Source organism: Triturus cristatus, chromosome 10, assembly GCF_964204655.1.
Source record: "Triturus cristatus chromosome 10, aTriCri1.1, whole genome shotgun sequence".
Taxonomy (NCBI): Eukaryota; Metazoa; Chordata; class Amphibia; order Caudata; family Salamandridae; genus Triturus; species Triturus cristatus.
The window spans coordinates 240,061,050-240,081,153 of record NC_140593.1 but is presented as its reverse complement, the minus strand read 5'-3'; the positions used below and the strand labels follow the sequence as shown (position 1 = coordinate 240,081,153).

The 20,104-nt window shown below is 44.5% G+C and overlaps 1 protein-coding gene across 1 annotated transcript in view; it reads left to right on the top strand.

Annotated features, from left to right (window-relative positions):
* COL28A1 (collagen type XXVIII alpha 1 chain) overlaps positions 1-20,104 on the top strand; it is a 688,108-nt gene that overhangs the window by 300,389 nt on the left and 367,615 nt on the right. The window contains exon 17 of the mRNA XM_085630877.1: positions 5,476-5,544. Within this exon, the coding sequence (XP_085487003.1) occupies positions 5,476-5,544 (69 nt within the window). The remainder of the gene's footprint in view (positions 1-5,475; positions 5,545-20,104) is intronic.

The window sequence follows — 20,104 nt, the reverse complement described above, 5'->3', positions numbered from 1 at the left end:
AATGCCCTTGATTCTACCTTGAGATCCAACACAAGCCACCTTTGAGTGAGGAAACACCTGAAAACTCAACTCTTTAGACATGTTCTCTAACTGTATTTCTCTCAGATTAGAAGGAAGAACATCAGGTATGGGCTCTAATATATGTACTGTCACATTTCTTTACACCGTTAACTTCTCCAGCTTTCTGAAGTATTACAAAGGTATTACTAAGGGCCCGATGAGGAGTTTGGTGGTGCAGCGCTGGTTCTGCACCACCGCCGCACCGCAACACCCGTGGTGAGGCTGCCCGGCAGATCAAAGGTGTAACTCGTGTCTGGCAGTCTTTTTTTGGCGTTCCCACGGCGTTGCCTTTAAAAATAGGCACTGCAATGGGAGTGATAAAAACAGTTCCTTAATGGCATGGACTGAATGGTCCATGTCGTACATGAATTGGAGTAACTGTTGTGCATGCACACAGGGGTGCAAATGTTGTGCCCCCTTGTGTCATCCACAGAGCGCAGCGGCACAGGGGCTCCTGTAGGGCTCCTTTTGTTTTCTCTCCGTCAGGGTTTACATGAGAGAGGAACCGCCATGTAAGCCCTTGCGAAGAGGAAACTCCTAATATGCTTGGCGGGACCATGGTGGTCCGGCCAAGCATATGGATGCTTCCTGACCACCGCAACACCGCCAGGGAACAGCGGTTCCCTGGAGGCTGCGGTGGGGCTGTGCCGATCACATAATAGGGCGGGCCACCTCAAGACCGCCAGACTCGTAATCACGCCCTAAATGCTTTAGAAAATTCTTAAATACATAACTAGTCCGTGCATTTGTTATAAATTGTAATCAGGCAACTCTTGAAAATATGTTTTGCCTGAATATGTATTAGACACACACCTGACTGATGGTTTGAGCACTACTGAACTTCGCACAGTCCCCCAGCATCTTCATTCAACATGAACTGTGACAAATGACATCGACGGCTTGCTAACAAATGTGGTTGTCATCATTTGTTCATGATCAATTTACTCTTTTGATTGATTTCTAGTAAATTGCAACCCTGACACTACTTAATGCGGAGTTAAACTGTGCTCGAATACCATGCAAATTAACCGTAAACAACCAGTGTCGTTTATGCAAGAGTCATTTTCAAGTCTCAAGTGAAGGTGATACTGGCCGCCGTTTTCAGAGCCCGAGAGGTCATGGCTGTGTTTCTACCAGGCAGTGAATGCTCCACTCCCTGTCCAAGCGCCTCTACTGTATTAAAATCCGAAGTGTAACAGACACACTTCCAGGGACCCTTTGGAGCTCTCCTCGCAGCTATCGCAGGAAACAGCCTCTCGTGACAATTGAACACACCCTGCCTGCTTCACACTTCACTTCACAGGAATGGATATTAGACCACATTTAGAAGTGTGAATATAATCATTCTGACACAGGGGAGGCCACTACATCATCAATGCTTGCAAAAGAAGGCGAGGGGGAGGGTCGGGGGGTGGGGCATGGTTGTGATTTTTGGGGACCCCTAAATGACACCCAATCATGCAGTTACTTTCTCACATAATACATGCTGATTGATTGGCTCCTAGTTTCCTCCTGCTGGGGAGCGACGGCTCACAAAAGCACTCATATCTCCGCCACTGTGACGGAAAAACTCAGGGTGTCACCAACTGGAAAATGAAGAGCCTTAGGTGTAGGGCGGAGATATAACACCGGGCAACCGATAAAGAAGTGTCATCTGGGCTCCTGTTGCCATGGCCCTGTCCCACTAGCCCACGTCCTTTGTATGTATTTCTTTAATACAGTTTAATATAGCGCGAACTTTACCCAAAGGTGTCAGTGCGCTTTACAAAAGAACCACGGGGCATATCAACAACAACCGGCGATAATTATCGCTCAGCGCTCTTAGCGTGAGGATAATTATCGCCGGCTAGCGTGAATTTTTATCGCTGAGATAGCGTGCTATTAGCAACGCTTATCTCAATAGCGATAAAAATCTACACGCTAACAGGCTAACGTGAGATTATCGCTGGAAACCCAGCGATAATCACACGTTACCTTGTTGATAGGGACAGGCAAACTTAGCCATGATATCCTCCTTCCATAGGATATCATGGCTAAGTCTGAAAATTAGCAGATGTAAAAAAGCAGCGTTAACCGCGGTTAGCGCTGCTTTTTTTGTCTCTAACAGGGTTAGCGACATTCTTGATAATAGGAGAAATGTCGCTTAGCGACATTTCTCCTATTATTTTACTCTGGAACTCCCCCTTTGCAGGGGAAGCGTAGAGTAAAAGGGTGCTAACATGCAAATTTGCATGTTAGCACCCTGTTGTTGATAGGGTGCTAGTTTTATCTCTGCTTTTTTGGCTTTTAAAGCCAAAAAAGCAGAGATAAAGCCCTTGTTGATATGCCCCCACGTAAGTCACAAAAGGTACACAAGATAGACAAAACACGTTAACAAGTTACATACATACAGTTACAAAGGTGCACAGTGTAGAATACACATGACAATAAGTTACATATATACAGGTACAACGCTAACAAGTTGAATATTTATATTGTAAAAAACTAAAAAGGTGTCAGCGTTAGGTTAAAATAGGAGTAAAGTACATATTTCCAAGTTCACCTCATGCGAGTGCAATGTGTCCGCAAGGGTCACGAAATGACCTTACGCTATATTTGGTTTGAGTGACAACTGATTTCACGCACTGGTGCTGCATACTGAGTTTCCCGATCTTGTTTCAAAAACAGAGGTCACACGTTTTTCGATGATTGTTGGAACTGCAAAGATTTTAACATGCGTCAGCTGCAGTGCAAGCATTTTCCGAGTCTCTGGCAGAATATATTTTGTCGTTTTAGCTATGCCTATCCCTTTTCAATCGGGCTATATTAAGTCTGCAATCTGGCGCCTCCTAGTGGTACCGTCTTAGGTGGCAGTCCACAATCCTTTTAATGTCTCACCAGGCCTGTGTATGTTGTGCTCGCGTCTGCAGCAGTACTAGTACCGGATCCCTGCTGGCTTCATCCAACTTATAACAAGCATTGTTAAATGCAAAAAGTTTCGCCTATGTGATTATTAATATTTTTGTTGTAAGTTTTAGCTTGATGAGCAGGTGTAAAACTGATTTGGTAAACTAATATTTGAACGGGGTGTACGTATACCAGGCACTATGTTACGAGTTGTAAGGCATAAATAACAAGAAAATCAACAAATGAAAGCATGAGAGAAGGAGAGATTGAGGAAGGAAGCAAGAAGATAAGTAAGGATTTATAAAAAAAAAAAAAAAAGAGCGAGCAAGTAAAACATCAAAGAGAAAAGAAATTAGTAATTTCTGAGTAGTGAAAATGAAAAAACGGAAATGCGGAGTTTTGGATGAATCAAATAAAGGTTTAGGATGTTCTGGCCACAGCGCCTATTCTCTGGGCGGGATAGCTAGTGCGGCTTCCAAACAAGTTGCAGCGATACTGGGCCCAGAGAGGAGGAACCCCTTCCAACTCCATTGAGCAGCAGGTGCAGCCTTTCTTGCCATGCTCATTCAGTGGCAGTAGGGATATTTATTTGATTCTGGCTAGCTTTAAAGTTCAAAAGCCTTCACGGAAGGGCACGATGCAAAACAGCTACAGGCCAAGTAACTACTTAAGAAATGTATTCCGTTGACAAGCGCCGTGCAGGCGAAAACTAACAAGCGCTGTGCAGGTAAAACCTAACAAGAAACGCAATAAAAAGATTCCTAATAGGCTATCTGCCATTATAGTACTACTCTGAGGAATTTCAAGCGGGCGAAAGTGCTGCTATTGTGTAAAACGAAATTGCAACATTAAATAATTTACTAGTCATGTGGTTCGATGAAAGGCTGTGTCCGGTTTCCTTTACACATTGAACTTGTGTGAGCAGCTTAGCTTAACTGGGACGGGCACGTCAGATGAATGACATTTTAAAACACACAGTGCGTGCTATGATGTTCGCGGTTCAGAATAGCAGCGCTTTCAGATCGCCAATCATTTCCATTCAAAGTGAACCAAGATTTGTTGTCTGTCGCTCTTCTGCAGCTTCTAGAAGCCTGTGTTGGGTATTTGGAAGCATGTTGGTTTACAGCACTAACAAATGGTGCATAGAAGATACCTCACCCAAAGCTAAGTATGTTTGCTCCTGTTTTTTTTAAAAATAGGGTTGTGTTTATTCATTACAACGATCCTCGGGCAACCAAGCGCTATCTCAAAGTTCAATAAAAGACTCTAAAAAGTTAACACACATTATTGTTACTTTTACTTGGATTTTAATTTTGCAGATCTGCTCTCGGTTTAAACTGGAAAACTACAGATCGCCATTAAAAGTACTGGAACATCATGATTCCAGTATTAAGACTACTGTAAAGATAACACAGGGTGCCTAGATAGTCAGCTTGTGTTTCCATGTTTCCATTGTCAGTAAAAACACCCTTGAACATGGGTGTAGCACCAGCGCTCGGCCTGCCGCAGCCAATCCATGCATAACGCCATGCAGCCTATGACAGGCTCCATAGCAAGGCAGCCACAGTGGGTCTCCACTGCCACCACAGAAGCCAACGATGAACCTATGCAATGGATGGAGGTACTTTCTGTTCTCATAGGTAGATGGCCTCAAATGCTTCTAAGAAATAGTTACGATTTATTGTAATATTTAAAATGCATAAATGTGCACTCAAGCACAAACATTAATCACTCCTAGAACAGTGTAGTCTCCCTATTTCTTATCAGGTGCGGATACTTCGCTGTGGCAGAGGAGCGTCGTCCCACTGCTTTCAATCAGTGTGAGAAGCAGAAACATAAAATGCTAATAATTTCCAGTTATCATTTTGTGTTTCCTGCATGTTTGTGGGCGGGGTTGCTCTGCTCACGGAGCAGGGCAGGGGAGGAGTGGTTTGGTCAGACTCAGCCCTCTCGGAGCACCCAAACCAGTCATGCACACTTTCCCCCTTCGCCATGTAGGCTGCATTACAGTTATAGAAAATGAGAGGGACCTCTTAAGCCAAAGGAATAGGGTACCATACGAATATGAAATCACAAAGGTATCCTTTGGACAACACTATGCAACCTACCATGTATATTACCTAACCAGAGTCTCCAACTTTATCACTCAATCACATTCATTACATTCAAAATAGGAGAATATATCTGTATACCCAAGGCTACTCTTATGTACAAGACTAATAAGAAAAGATTAAAAATATTGTATTCATCATACGACACACAATCACGGAAGCAGATCTACACAATTAAGAACAATGTGTCATGAAATAAAAAGCATTTTTCTGATAGTCACCGTAACGGGGGTCGTGAGGCTGTCGCCCGTCAGCAAAAAAACCTAAAAAGGAGATTTTCTCTCCTGCTCCCATCATACTCTCCTAGGTTCCCCAAGTAGGATCGTTAATTGTAATGCTAAAATACTTTTTCACAAACTGCATTCTTTAAAGTATGTTTGACTGCCACATTTGTTTATGTTTTGTGTTTGCTGTTTAGGGAATTCAAGGTCCCAAAGGCCTGCCTGGCTTCAGAGGCTTCCCAGGAGTGGGTCTGCCTGGTCCTAAGGTACTGCTCCAATGTTTGCTTTTTAATATCGTTAGAACAACATCATGCTTACTGAAGAAGTTTAGACAGAACTGAGTACATTTTTGCGTTTTTGCTGACATTTGTGTTTTTCATTTACAATGTAGTTGTTTTAAGCACAAATACTCTGTACAGCACAAAATATTATTGAGAAATTAGCAGCCAGTTTCAAATGTGTATATTTGTGAGGCATTTTACGAAATCGCGCTTAGGTGTTCATTTTAGTTGCTGCATGCGGGGCACTAGTGCACAGAGCCCCATTTTCTGCATATTTACGTTTTGGCATTGATTTTAGGTCCAGCTTTAAAACTGATGTGGTGTTACTACTAGTGGTGAAGCCTGATTGTCATGCCCCCTATTTTAAGCTATTGAACTTCGTCCTCAGCTGGTATTTAAATACTGCTATGAGGTGCAGAACGCCCATAACATCTCTGGGCCCCAGTGTCACTGAACCTGCTACATTCATGTCATTCACAGGTCTTCAAGCTCCTCATTCTACTCTTCTTTCCGTTTCTCATCCCTAGTTCCACCCCACTCCACTCTCCTTTCATCTCCTTCCTCCATTTGATGCTCTCCTCTTTTTCTCCTTCCTTAGTCTCTCTCTTAGCACTCTTCTGCCTCTCACTCATCCTCATCCCCTTTCTCCTGTATCTCCTAATTTCTGGTTCCTTTCGCTTGCCCACTTTGCTCATCCTTACCTCCTATCTCTTTCTCGCTCAGCATTATATCCTACATTTTCCGGCCCTCCTCCCTGTTCTTTCACCCTCTTCTTTTCTTTCATCCCTTTCCTCTCACTTCTATATTGTTCACTTATCCACTACTCACTCTGTACCCCCCCCCCTGAAAAGTAAGCCCAGCGAAGCTTCCGACATGCACTGTTCCTAATAAAATAACAAATCTGAACAGGATACCTTTGAAATAACATTCGCAGTGGCAGGGAAGACTGGACCCCCTCCCACCTCCTGCACGCCCTGATTCCTTGCACCATCTGCACCAATGGTAACTACGCCCATGCTCTTTACAACTAGGAATCAGGGCCAAGGATGGACGCATGCAATGGATAGCAGAGGTCCCTCCTTGTGTTGCGTTCCTTCCAAGTGAACATTTCTTTTTAAACGCAGTCCATAGCAGTATATGGAATTCTCTTAAACGTAATACTCACAAGGAGGAAAGGGCATCGGGGGGAGCATGCATGTCTACTGAACAGGAGGCTCCCTGCCACGATTCCCTGCAGAACGTTTGCCCTTTACAAATCAGTTACTACCCCAATTCAGGTGTCGGTAACTAGTTAATATTTTGTGACTACCATTGAAGCCTCAAACCATTGATTCATTGCACTGCAACTTGCAAATAAAAGGGGGACGTCTCTGTCATGCACCGCCAGTGCAGCTACAGTCATCAGAGGGGGGATTGTGAGAAACATTTGAGTTACACATCAGAAGACTCTGATCTCTACCCAATATACTCTACTTTCACAAATCTGAATGAATGCAGTGATTTTATTTTTAGAAAGCATAGAGAATATCCGTTTTATATATCCCACCTAGGATTCAGAAAGTAAAGCACCCACCACCTGGGAAACCCATCGTCTCAGGTCTTGGCTTGGCACTAGAACACCTACCCCCCTCTAGCAATTGGAGTCTGAGACCGTAAGAAATGCCATCTTACCTCAATAAAGCAAATGCTTAACACTCTAGATGAGAGGGATTTGAGTATCAGAATGAATAACTTATCGATCTGGACACTGTACAATTATCCTGCAGGAAGAAACCGCATGGGTGATAAATTTGTTCTCGATTATGTCCATATGTAACTAACAAGAAAATACTTTGGGGTCTATCCCGCCACCCTAGTGGTGCTGGGACCGGCCGCCAGTGGTGCGGCAGTCTCACTGTGCCAATTAGGATGCGACCGCCACCATGGCGGTCGCATCCTAATTGGTACAATGTTAAAAGGGCATATTGTGCATTTGCATGCACAACGTGACAGGCTCCGCGTGGTGCCTGCCACCTTGTGCATGCAAATGTCGGGGGTACCATGGGTACCCTCCAAGTGCAGCCACTCACCCCCAACCCCTTGGGGCCCGCAACGGGCCCCCAAAGGCATTCTCCGCATGCCTCACCATGGCGGAGTCTCCACCATGGAAAGGCATGAGACCGCCATCATCGTAATATGGATGGCGGTGCCCGGAATGCACTGCCACCATATTGCAGGTCTTTTCCGCCCAGTAGGCAATCGGTCGGATTGCCAACCGGTGGAAAACTGGCGGACGGTCTTTCCGTCCGCCTGGGTCCCCACCGCCATCGTAATATGGTGGGGGGAAATGTTAGGCGGGTGGACGGAAATGGCGGGCGGATCGCCACTGCCATATGGGCAGTGGCGATCCACCTGCCATCCTAATGTACCCCTTTGAGTTTAAAGGTGAATTCTTCCTTCAAACACACGGGACTTCTATAGTCAGTACATTCACTCCAAGTGTAGCATGCTTGCATGTATGTATTACAAACACACAGACCGAAACAGCTTCAATCTGAGATCCCTTAGAGAAAATGTACCATTTGGACAATTTTTAAGGTTGAGAAGGAACTGCACAAGGAGAGCTGTTTTTTTAATAACACTTCAAAAAAGTTACTTCCAAACTTCTGGAGTAATACCATGAAATACTTATTTCAAGAGCTAAGAAGTGGGCATTTAATAACAGTTGTGAACAATTATTACAAATGTTCGTCAAAAGACCAGCAGATAAATTGATTTATGTGACAACGTATAATAGCCCTTATTCCAATCTCATAAAAAATACAGTCCGTAAGGGGCCACCTCTGGGGACAGCGGATCTATGTACTCCTGATCCAGTATATGTAGTCAAACACTGTATATATTTTGTTTTGCCTTGACAAAGATGACTGTATAATGCCTTGCACCGATGCATTTTTGTTATCAATAAAAACAGTTTAAAAAAAAAAAATACAGTCAGTAAAAATTGGACAAATCTGAAACTCATTTTGGAGAAGTCCGTGTTCTTATTCAGGAAAGGAATGAGCCTATGAGATATCCTCCTACACCCAAAACCAAAAACATCAAGAGCAGGAATAGTTGAAAGAACGCTGTGGAACCTCCCTCCAGTGACTGATCCTTTTCCATGTTGTAAATGTAATGCATGGCCTCTCGCCAAAAAGGTCACTGAAATTGATCTAGGCCTAACAACCCCGTAGACACTAAGACAATATACAAATTGCAATTCTGTCAGTGTCCTATATATCGTTCAATTCCCTGTAAGTTAAAATACAGCTGCAAGACATCTAGGAAGGTATGGACATGTACGTATGAAAATTGCAGGACATTTAGATGTATGAAAACTATGATAAAATTCACAAAACACTTTTTTGATTAAAAACACGTACTGCGAATGATCTTGAATGGTATTTTTTAGAGAGGTTACCACTACTCTAGATGGAAATGAATGCAGCATTGGTCAGGTATGAGCAAGGCTGGATCTATCATTTGAGGACAAATGTGAAGGGACGCAATGATAATGAAAAAATAATGGTCAACATTACATTGAGAGATATCCTGCCATGTAGTAGCACTGGAAATAGGAGAGTAAACACTGTCACTTTTGGTTCCAGAGCACAGAGTCATATAGTATGCAATATCCAGCATCCTAAGACTTATTTAGGCAATGTTTGGTGCTCCGAATGTGGGTGGAATTTAATAAATTCTCCCACTGATTGATTGCTTTTTTACTTGATGTTGGTTCTTGAGTCCCTCTAAACCACAATGTTTTCTAATGCTTTCTTGCAATTGAGAAAAGTACTTTGCACTTTTAACAACAAGTGAGTCCAAAATCGTCTGTGCGCCGCTAAATGCATTTGGAAGTTTGTTGGTACTCCATGTCCCATGAATTAACGTGGCCGTCCTATCATGATGAAGTTACACATAGCATGCCCCAGTGTGATGTATACGCCAAAACCTTGGGGACTTGACATTCACAACAGCTCATAGAACTCTCAGCCTTTCCACCGAAACGCCAGAATGAATGCCGACGGTGGACCTACAGTGAATAAACATAGACACAGCCTCTTGACAAAGGAAGTAGTGTGAATGTTGAGGATGCATGATAATACTCCAATGGCCTAACGATTTTGAAAAGGGGAGATAAAAGATGACCACGAATGAGTGCATTAGTCCTCAACTTAGTCATTAGTCTTACGGCACATGCCTGCTATGCCACAATATGATTTGAAATTTGGGTTTTGATTTTTTTAGGTGACAGTGGTACTATTTACTAGAGCCATTTTTTTGGCTCCATTTAAAACAACCTTGAAAAGTAATAGGCACTTATAAAGGATACGAATGATGATACCTTGTGGTATAAAAAATATGAAAATGAGACCCAACCCACTGTCACTTATCATGTCATGTGCATTTTTTACAGCCTGCTTTTAAAAACAAACTTCAATTGTTGCATATAGACATTGATAGAGATGTAAATGTTGATTCCTGGGGGATCGAACACATGAAAGTTATACCCATCACACTGCCACCAATAATGGAGCATATGCAAAAGGAGTATATGTGATAATGGCAATGTAGACATACATGTGAAACTGTGACTGAAGTATGTGATATAGAATGGATCAATGTTTTTAGCCGATGTAAGTGGGTGTTTCCCTTATTACAACCATGAGGACTTGATATTCCCTAGTTAGGATAAGTAGAAAGCAAGAATGCGTGTATACCCACCCAAACCCCGTGTGGCATGTTGATTTGCAGTGTTTGCAATACTTTCGCTTTGGGAACTTCTATGTTTTTATCCTCACATGAGCTGTGTATATGTAAGCAAGATGTCCAAATTCCAAAACATTTCATGCATCCACTGAGGTTTTTGGATTCGACCTAGTAGGAAATGATTTTTCCTTTAGAATTAGTATGTATGAATGAGTATTTAGATAGGGATCTGTATTAGGCCTGAAGAAAGCCTTTGACCTGTTTGGGAATTAATATAGGCTGAAACATGTCTACATTTTAAAGGAAGTATGAGACATCCCTTTGTTGTGTTTTAACCTTACCCCTGGTACTCATATTAAAAAGAAATGCCTTTAGGTAATTTTAGTCTCTTGGATCACTGTCTATATCCACGAGCCTCTTATAAAGAATTCCCTCTAAATGAGGTTGAGTCTGTCCTGCTACTTCTACCTGATCAGTACAGAGTAAGGTTACTGATGATGAAGCATATCATGAAAGTGGATGAAGTTTTCTTATCAAGAAACATCTATTTCTTTTGGTTATTTTTTAAGTGTTGCCCCTATTAATTGCTGCACTCATTCATTATGAAATATTGTATTATAAGGGAGGTTGTGCAAAGGTTTGCCCTTTTTCTCTCCCTCATGATGATATTAAATCATGTTGTTTTTAAACCCACAGGACAGTCTCTAAAAATAACCCTTGTTCGCAGGAAAGAAATCTACATTCAAATATTAGATAAGCCACCCCTAAGTAGGCCTTGTATTCCAGAAGGTTCAGTGGCAGAACATTTAAAAGTGGTCCATGCATAAATGTAATATTTGCCATTTACATACACTGAGTATCCTTCAAAAGCTATTTTCATGTAAAGGGTGATTCGCTGTCCTAAGAGAAAAACTAAAGTACAGAATAAAATCATAATTTTGCTTGACTCTGGATTGGGACAAGCTACCAGAACAATCCAAACACTGTTTTGATGGTTGTTAAAACCAAACTCAGTGGTGAAGTCAGATTTTTAATAAATATTTAGGAAAAGTGCATTTTAAAAATATTTGCTTTATCTGCCTTAACCTGCCGTGGGCTCAGTAGCATTAGCCTGCTGACAGATAGCTCTGCAAATGCTTTCCCTTAAAGAGGCGTGAAAACTTCTCTCAGAGCAGAAGCAATGGTTTAAGCCTTTTGGCAGGATGACTTGGCTGTCAGGTATGTGACACATGTCAGCTCTGTATGGGCAGCTTGGTGGGGTGGGGTCAGGAACTTCATTAATTTGAAGGGGACCAGGCTGAAACCCATCCATTCATAGTTAAGTGTAAAGGGAGTCCTGGGGAAGAGAACTCAGTAGTCACCTGAGCTCTCTCTAGCCTGTTTGCCACCTGCCCATAGGGTTGGGAAAGCTGGGTCCAGACCCAGTTTGATGAATCTGAGAAGGTGGGGCTACTCACGTCCCTAAACACACCCCTGGGTAGAAAACAAGCTCCCTTCAGAGGTAGAAAGAGTTTACCATATTGAATTTGTCTCAGAATAATGCACTGTGGGATTGTTTGCAGTGAGGCAAACAGGATGTGCTGCAAAAATGGGAAGGTTTGCCTGTGGGAACTTTTTTTTCATAGGTTAGGGAGTGTTCAGGAGTCACCTCCAGCCACTGGCTAGTAAACCCTACACAAGTGGCACCTCACAAGCAGAACACTTTATGGACCTGTAGAGGCACAGAAGAGAACTGGACCTGCTTCTCTGACATGTGGAGACCTGAAGTGCCAAACCTGCTCCCACATGTACTCCTCACTAAGAAGTACATTTCTAGGGTCAGTTGGCTGACTTGTGTGGCTACAGGGACCCATCAAGCTTCAATGATGCTTTTTCCTTGCATGCACAGTTAGCCTCACACAACGGGACCTGGACTGGATTCTTCCTCTGGCCTCTGCTGGAGTGAGGCTTAGCCTCTAAGGGCTGTCCCTGATATCCAGTGAGCCTTAGAAGTGACCATGAGGAGCTTTGCCAGAAATTTTGAAAACTTCTATATTTCCAAGACTTCTGGAGCATCAGTAGGTCCCTGTGACAGCAGAGACTGATTTTGAGAGGACGTTGTCAGATGTGGCTCCAAGCTTGCCCCACTGGCGCATTCAGAGTGCCATAAAAAAGATTAAGAGGGCAATTACAACGTAGGTGGTTTTCCTGCCAGCCTGCCGCAGCAGTAGTCCAGAAAACACTAGCATGCCGGTGGCATCTCGCCTGCTGTATCACAAGTTTCTCGCTAGGCTGGTGGTATGTGGGCGGCGGAGTCATGACAACGGCCCGCTTTGGCTCTGGTAATGAGCCAAAAGCCATTGCCGGCCATGCTACAGTGCCTCCAGCCAGTCGGGCGCACTGCTTCCTTGCATTACATTGTGCAAGGGAAGCAGTGCGTGCACCAAACTAAAAGGCATTGGAGGGTGAAACATGAGCACCAGACACATTTCACAAGGGCACATTCGCCCTCAAGCAAGTTATATGCCTCATTACCTGCCTTACCGCTGAGTTTTGCATGGCAGTTCCCCACCAGGAAAAGGTTGGCGGAAAGGCAGGAAGGGCTGATTGGGCCGTCTCTGCCTCTTCCTCCCGGTAGCAGAAATGTCGGCAGTTGAGGTTGGCTTGTGGTGGTCTCAACGCACAGACCGTAATCGAGTGGTTGGACCTCTGAGGAGGCGGCGGTCAGACTGCTGAAAACGAAACGGCGGGACACATCCCTCTGTCATCATAATCAGATCCTAAGTCCAAAAGTAGAAATCTTGACCATATGAAAGTGTGAAAAGTATCCTCCAGGCAACAGGACGTAGACAACTGCAAAATTTAAATTTTGCCCTCTGGAAGCTTTTGTGGGACTTCAACCTCATCCATCGTTATCCAGCTACAAGAGGGCTCCATTGAATCCCCCTGAAATCACACCTAAATCAAGGTCAACCACAAACAGTTACTACTGATTGGCACTTTACTTTTTCTTAGTGCTGTTCTTCTTAAATCTTTTTAAAATCATATCTCTTTTTTGGATGTTTGTTTTGGTTTCATTTTGCAAATTAAAGTTTTCTCTATTTTTAGAAATAAGCTGTAGTATTTTTGTTGTGTTCTGTTTGGACTTTTTAACTGTTTTCTTACTGATAAAAGGTTTAAACATCTTTGTAGGTTAAGCCTGCCAACTCTCTGCCATTGCTACCAGGGGTTTGAGCCCAATTTAAATTATTGAAACTATATTTTACCCTGAAAAGTGTGTAGTCTCACTTATGGGGGACACCCAACCCCAATTAAAAACCAATTTTTTACACATGCATACCTCCATACATACATACAATGGGGCACTGTTTGAATATGCCATTATTTTACCTTGATTTTGTTTGATTCATACTTAGCTATATGAAGGCATTGATCTGATCCCCAGTACAGGTAGTCAGGTATGCCTCTGTGCAGGTATAAGAATGTAGCAGAATAGGCAGTAGGCCTTAAGCATGCAGTGGCATAGGGGAACGTATCCAAGATGTGCCAGTTATATAATCACAATGCCTTTAATAGGTGCGGGTGGTGATACTGGCTGTATCCTGGCGAATGTACTTTTAGCATCATCAGCATTTCCAAAAGTTACACGTCATCGTAAAGGTTGATATTTTTAGCCAGCCATATACAAAACATAAGAACCAGTTAGGACACTAGAGATAATTAGTTCATGAAACATACGATTATATCCCAAACCAAGTGCAGGTGGTTTGGCATTCCACATCTTTGTCCCTGTTGAGCATCACTTGAAGTGATTATCTAATAGATCACAAATATAATGTCATTACTGAACTTATTCTGTACTACCCTTAATAGTGTGCTATTGTGTATTCTTCTACCTCCCCTCGCCTCTGTGGTTTGCAAACAAGGGCAAACAAATGTAAAGCAAAGTAGTGAAGAAAGACTTAAGAAAAAGACATAGGCCCTCATGTTAAGTGACTAGATTTTCCTCAGCACCCCCTGTAGTTAATGATACCAGACGTACTGGCGAATTTGTGGGTGGGGAAAATATACCATGACAATTTGGACCTTAAGTGCCCACTTAAAAACGAGGACTTACTGTGGAGTTAGTAACTCAGGGGCATATTCACAAGGACTTATCTCCGAATTATCTCCACCTTAACGCATCAAAAGTGGAGATAGATCTAGCACCCCATTCACAAGCTGGTGCAAACTGCAGACATCACCAGTATTCCCGCAATAACTGCCCCAAAATCTATCTCCACGGTGGACACCACCAACTAACCCTAATGAGATGCAGAGTAGGCCTTCCCGTGCAAAAACACACGAAGAAACCACAATACCACTTTCACAACGCAATGCCAGATCCGCGATGCGAGTCAAAAACACTTGATAAGCCGCGGTAGCCGCAGGTATTTAACACCTGCCTCAAGCAGGTGTAAAGACGGACGACTACCTGCAGTAGGCAACGGAGCCCCGCACGCAGCCACACCCGAAGAACAAATGACGCCATGGAGCTACTCATCATGCAGCTCGGAGCCCCAACAGGGCCACAACACCCACCACCACCTCTCCCAGGACCCGGACCCGCCCCCCCCTGGACCACCATAGAGGCAGCGCAGAGTAAGTGCACCACTCTCACAGACCTAATGCCCGAGGAAGTCATTGCCCACTACAGGCCCAAAAGGACAACAATCCTCCGCATCATGACCCACATCGCCCACAGGCTGACGGTCCCAACACAGCGGAGAACCAAAATCCCTCCGCAGACAAAGCTGCACGCTATGCTGCACCTGTTGGCCTCTGGTAGCTTCCAACCAACAACTGCCAGAGTCGGAGGGGTCTCACAGCCAGCCCTATCAAAGTTCATAATACCTGTCCTGGATGCCATCCTCAGCTTCATACCCCAGTACCTTCACTTCCCCAACACTGCGCAGGAACAGCTGGAGACTAAGCAAGACTTCTAAGCCATAGCCGGATTCCCAGATGTGTTGGGGGCAACTGACTGCACACATGTCCCACTTGTGCCCCTTGCGGATACGCACACCACTACCGCAACAGAAAGCACACGCATTCCATCAATGTGCAGGCAATAGTGGACCACCGGGGACTCTTCGCCAATGTCGTCACAAACTACCCCGGCAGTGTGTACGATTCCTACATCTTCCAACAGTCCATCATCAACCAGCGCTTCCAGGATGGTACCTATGGAACTGGACTGCTCGTTGATAAGTGCAAAATCAACACATCACACACCCCAAAGCCACCAACACACAACGCACAACTGTGGGAATGCACATGTGACCAAACCACATACAACATGAGCACCTACCAGACACGACAACACCACTCCATGGACATCCTGGGCTACCCCTGCACGCAATACAGACATATCATGGCACCACAGCCACACAACAGCTGAACGTGTGGAGATGCAGAATGCAGCCATGTGCGGAGGATGCAAGTGACCCGTGCATGGGAATGTACACAACGACAAGTGAGGCATGGATGTGCAGGACAGACATAGGTATGCAAACCAAAGACATGTCCATGCAGACCACAACTGCTGGTGACTGGAGAGTAGTGAACGGTGGACGCAACCATGTCACCCCAGGCCGTGGGTCAGATAGCGGGAGTGTCGCACGCTGCGTCCCCCCCTGTGTGCGTGAGCGTAGTGGGTTGGCCCCATGTACGCCAGGGCTGCGCAGGTGTGTGGTCAAAAACCCCATTGTGCAGAGCGTCGTTCACTCCCTGGAAGGCCAACGTCACTGACAGTGCGGCGCCACGTGGCCTGCCACAAGGCCGACGCCGTGTGGAGCGGGGCCTGCGACCCTGTGCGCCTGCTGCACCCCAGGACGCTGATGCACAAACCAGGCCTGCCCGCCCCAGTGCACCGGGCCGGACTGCTCATCTGCCGATACCGTCGTGTGTCAAAGAGGGCCCACCTCGTGCCGGTGCAAGCTCCAAGCCCCAGTTCCACGACCTCTGCAGCCTCCGCAGACCATTGCTGGGCCCCCCGACGCTGGCCCACATCACTCCTTTCTTATTAACATACTCCGCCGGCGTCCTCTTCGGCCCAGTAGGTCCCACATGTGGAACTATGTCCTGAGTTCAGAATGGCAGTGACCACAAGTCCGTGGCAGTGGCCACAGCACCGGACTCCCTTCGATCAGTGAGGCATAATTCCATATCGCAGGCCTGCGACACGTGGTGCCACTAACCCTGTTCAACGCAAGCCGGCAACACGTGGTGCCACTAACCCTGTTCAACGCAAGCCGGCGACATGTGGTGCCACTCACCCTGTTCAACGCAAGCCGGCGACATGTGGTGCCACTAACCCTGTGCGCCATGAGTGACCGTCATCCTCCTGCACGACATCGTTGGTGTCTGAGCCTGTGGCCTGGGGGTTGTCATCAGCAACGACCAGGTATGGACTTGGTGTCTGGCATGGGTCTGTGGCATTCGTATCCGCCATGCTGCCGGGCACAGCTGGCATGTGCCCTCTGCATCATGCCCTGGTGGTAGACCTCCCATTCTCCCCCGTGACACTCCGCGGAAGGCACCTATGACACATGCGAGGCCCTGCTCTGCCCTCATGACCCTACCCCAGTCTCCCGCAGGTCAGCGTCCCGTGGCGGTGGGCCTGTGTCGGCCGCTGTGCATCCGGGGCCACTAGCCCTGCGCGACTCGAGTCTTTCCCCCTTGTGGTTCAGACATTGCATTTCTAAGTGCCTGATGACTGCTGGAGTTGTTGCCAGCACCAGGTACTCCCTGAGGGCTGGCTTACACTCACCCAACACACAGCCCGCACAGGCATCACTGGATTAGTGGGCCTGCCATCACATCCTGCCGAACCAAGTATTGACCTTTTTCTCCCTGCACTGATCACAGGTGATCAAGGATATGTACTCTGCCCTTGGATGATGACACCCCTCCGAGACTCGAACACCACCTCCCAGAGACAGTACAATGTGGCCCACATACACACCAGGGGCATCGTTGAACGCACATTTGGCGTTTTGAAGTCACGTTTCAGGTGCCTGGACGGCACAAGTGGAAAGCTCCTGTACAGCCCGGACATCGTGTGCAAGATGATCGTTGCATGTTGTGTGTTGCACAACATCTGTGTTCGCATCAATGCCCCATGGATCCCAGTTCCAGAGGTACCGGACGGTGATGGTGACGATGGGGCAGGTGGCCCGCATCCCCCTGCAGCTGCAGCAGGAATGGCCCGTAGGAACGCCATCATTGACACTTCTCATGAGCACGTCACATTGTGACCATCCATGGCAATCATGGGACAATACAAGATGTCCAATTGTACAGCATGTAATTAAAACATATTTGCAGGTTACAGGTTGTACTTGGACGTGGTCATGTTACATTTTCCTGCAGTTACAGATGTGATTTGCCATGTTGTGCACATTTGCGAAACCAGTTGTGTCCTATTTTCTGTTGTGGAGGTGTTGCTGTTTGTACCGAGAGGTTGTCAATGTCGAGGTGCACTTCTGCTTATGTGCGTATGCTGCACGGTGGGTGAGTCGCTCCTGAGGCTCTGATTTGTCTGCCACTGGTCTCTTTCATGCGGTGTGCCTGTCGGTTCTGTTCTTCCACGGTGCTTGGATGTTGTGGGGTACATGTTGTCCTCTGCAGACGGTCGGGGTGCATCCGTGGTACTCTGCAGTTGATGTCTTATTTTTCTGTGGCATTTTCCGTAGGCTGTTTGTGTGCTTTTTCCCGCATTATGCGTGAGTATTACTGCCCTCGCGCTGATTGTCACTGTTTTCTTATCGCGCTTTGGTCCATCGCAGGTTTTTTTGTGTTGTGGTTTGTGTTTTTATCTCCATCGAGGTGGTTGTATCATGGAATTGTCCGCGGTGTCGGCAGACTATCGCATGGTACCGACTTGTTGTGAATTCCACATTGACACAGTGTGATTTTACCGCGATAGGCTGCGATGTGTAAAGTTGCGTTAACATTTTTTGGTGTTTATCACACGTTCTTGTGAATACACCCCTCAGTGTCCTATTCTCCAGGTAACTCCTCATTCTCCCTCATAGTTTTACAAATAAATGTTGGCTGTTTTAAGCAGCCAAAATCTCAGAGTAAAAGTTAATACATCTGTGATTTTCCCAAATATCTCATAATTCTGATGGGTCAGGTAACTGGTTTTGCTGGCTTCATCCTACTTAAAAAGCTACTTATAAGGAGGGTAAAAGAAAGAACTTTACCTTTACAATCACAGTCCCTGAATGAACCGGAGGTGGGAATTGGAGACGTGGGTCTAACTCCCTGTTTTTTATCAGATACTGCTCAATCACCAGAGTCCCACTCCCAAAATGAAAGTGCAAAACGAGGTACTCAAAGTGGAACCTAGGTCTCCCAAGTGACTTATATGTAAGTTACATCGATTTTAATCTGTCTTGAGCTATTTGTGCTGTATTTTTGTAAATTAGTTTCTACTTTTCTCTCTTATTATCTCACCTTCTTCTCTGCTGCATCAAATCTATGAACTATAGTATTGTGGAAATAGCTGTAATTAACCTGACCTTACTTTGCCCAAAAGTCCAAACCTCTTCTATTCCCCACCAAACTCACATGAAGCCTGTCTTGGGCATTGATTCCGATTTCACTATAAAAAATAATTATCAAGGAATATCTGACTATTTTTGTACTCATATTGATTTTAGTGGGTCTCTAAACAACATTTATTTTAAGGAGCCTAGAGAATGGTTACCTGAATTTTATAAACAGATTGCTGCCTTCTTCTGCCTCACAATTTTGTGGTATTTAGATAAAACACTACTACTACTTTTATATCATGCTCTTTCTGCCTTTTTACTTATTTTTTTCTTGACTTTTGTGTATTATGTGGATTGCATCTGGCCTGCCTGAGCACCTCAGTTATGCCTTTAGCTAGGCCTAGTTGCCAAAGCATCTATGCTGCCAATTCACAAATTAAGAAACCATGTTTAACTCAAATCAATTCAGGTTTATTTAGGCCCATTCAAGCTCATAAGTTTCAAAATACATAAAAAACAATTATACACAATATTTAGCAAGTGCTACAATATTGTTATGAAGTTCATACAAAAGTGTTATTAAAAAACCAGCTTAAGCTAAAATGAAACGCAATGCAGAAATATTTGCATTGAACTACCAACTAACAGACCATCATATTAGCTGTATCTGCGGTCATTATTACAAAGGAGCATACTTGGAGCCTGATGCACAAAGGTAAGTTGGCATGTGTAGACCTATTCGCATGTAGAACTACGGCTACATTTAGGTGTAACTCTACACTTTTTTACTATTCACCATTTTGAGACCTGTGTCTAGTTTATAGACTTAAGTTTCTCCACTCCCTCAAAAACAGGAGTATAGACTCATGTGACAGAATTTATGTGTCTACAGTGACTATTAGTAACTTTCCAACTCTTTTTGGCGATCTCTGCCACCGTGGCCGAAAATGTAGGGACATTTAATATAGTTTATTGTTTAAAAAAAATCAATAAAATTAATTAGTTGTAAAATATTTGTAACAAATAATACAAACCTGGGTCTATAAAAATCTGCAACATACTTACACCTAAAATGTATTTTCTATTCAATTTTAAATTAATTAAAAATAATCATTAATTTTGGAAACTTGAATTTTGTTACAAATACTTGAAAATCACCTACACTGACTTACATATAAAAAAGTAACCCAATTTAGAATGAATTATACATACATTTTTAACACACACACATAAACATATATGCAATTTCCATAAACTCCACCCATTTTTTTTATAATTATTTCTCACTTTTCCAC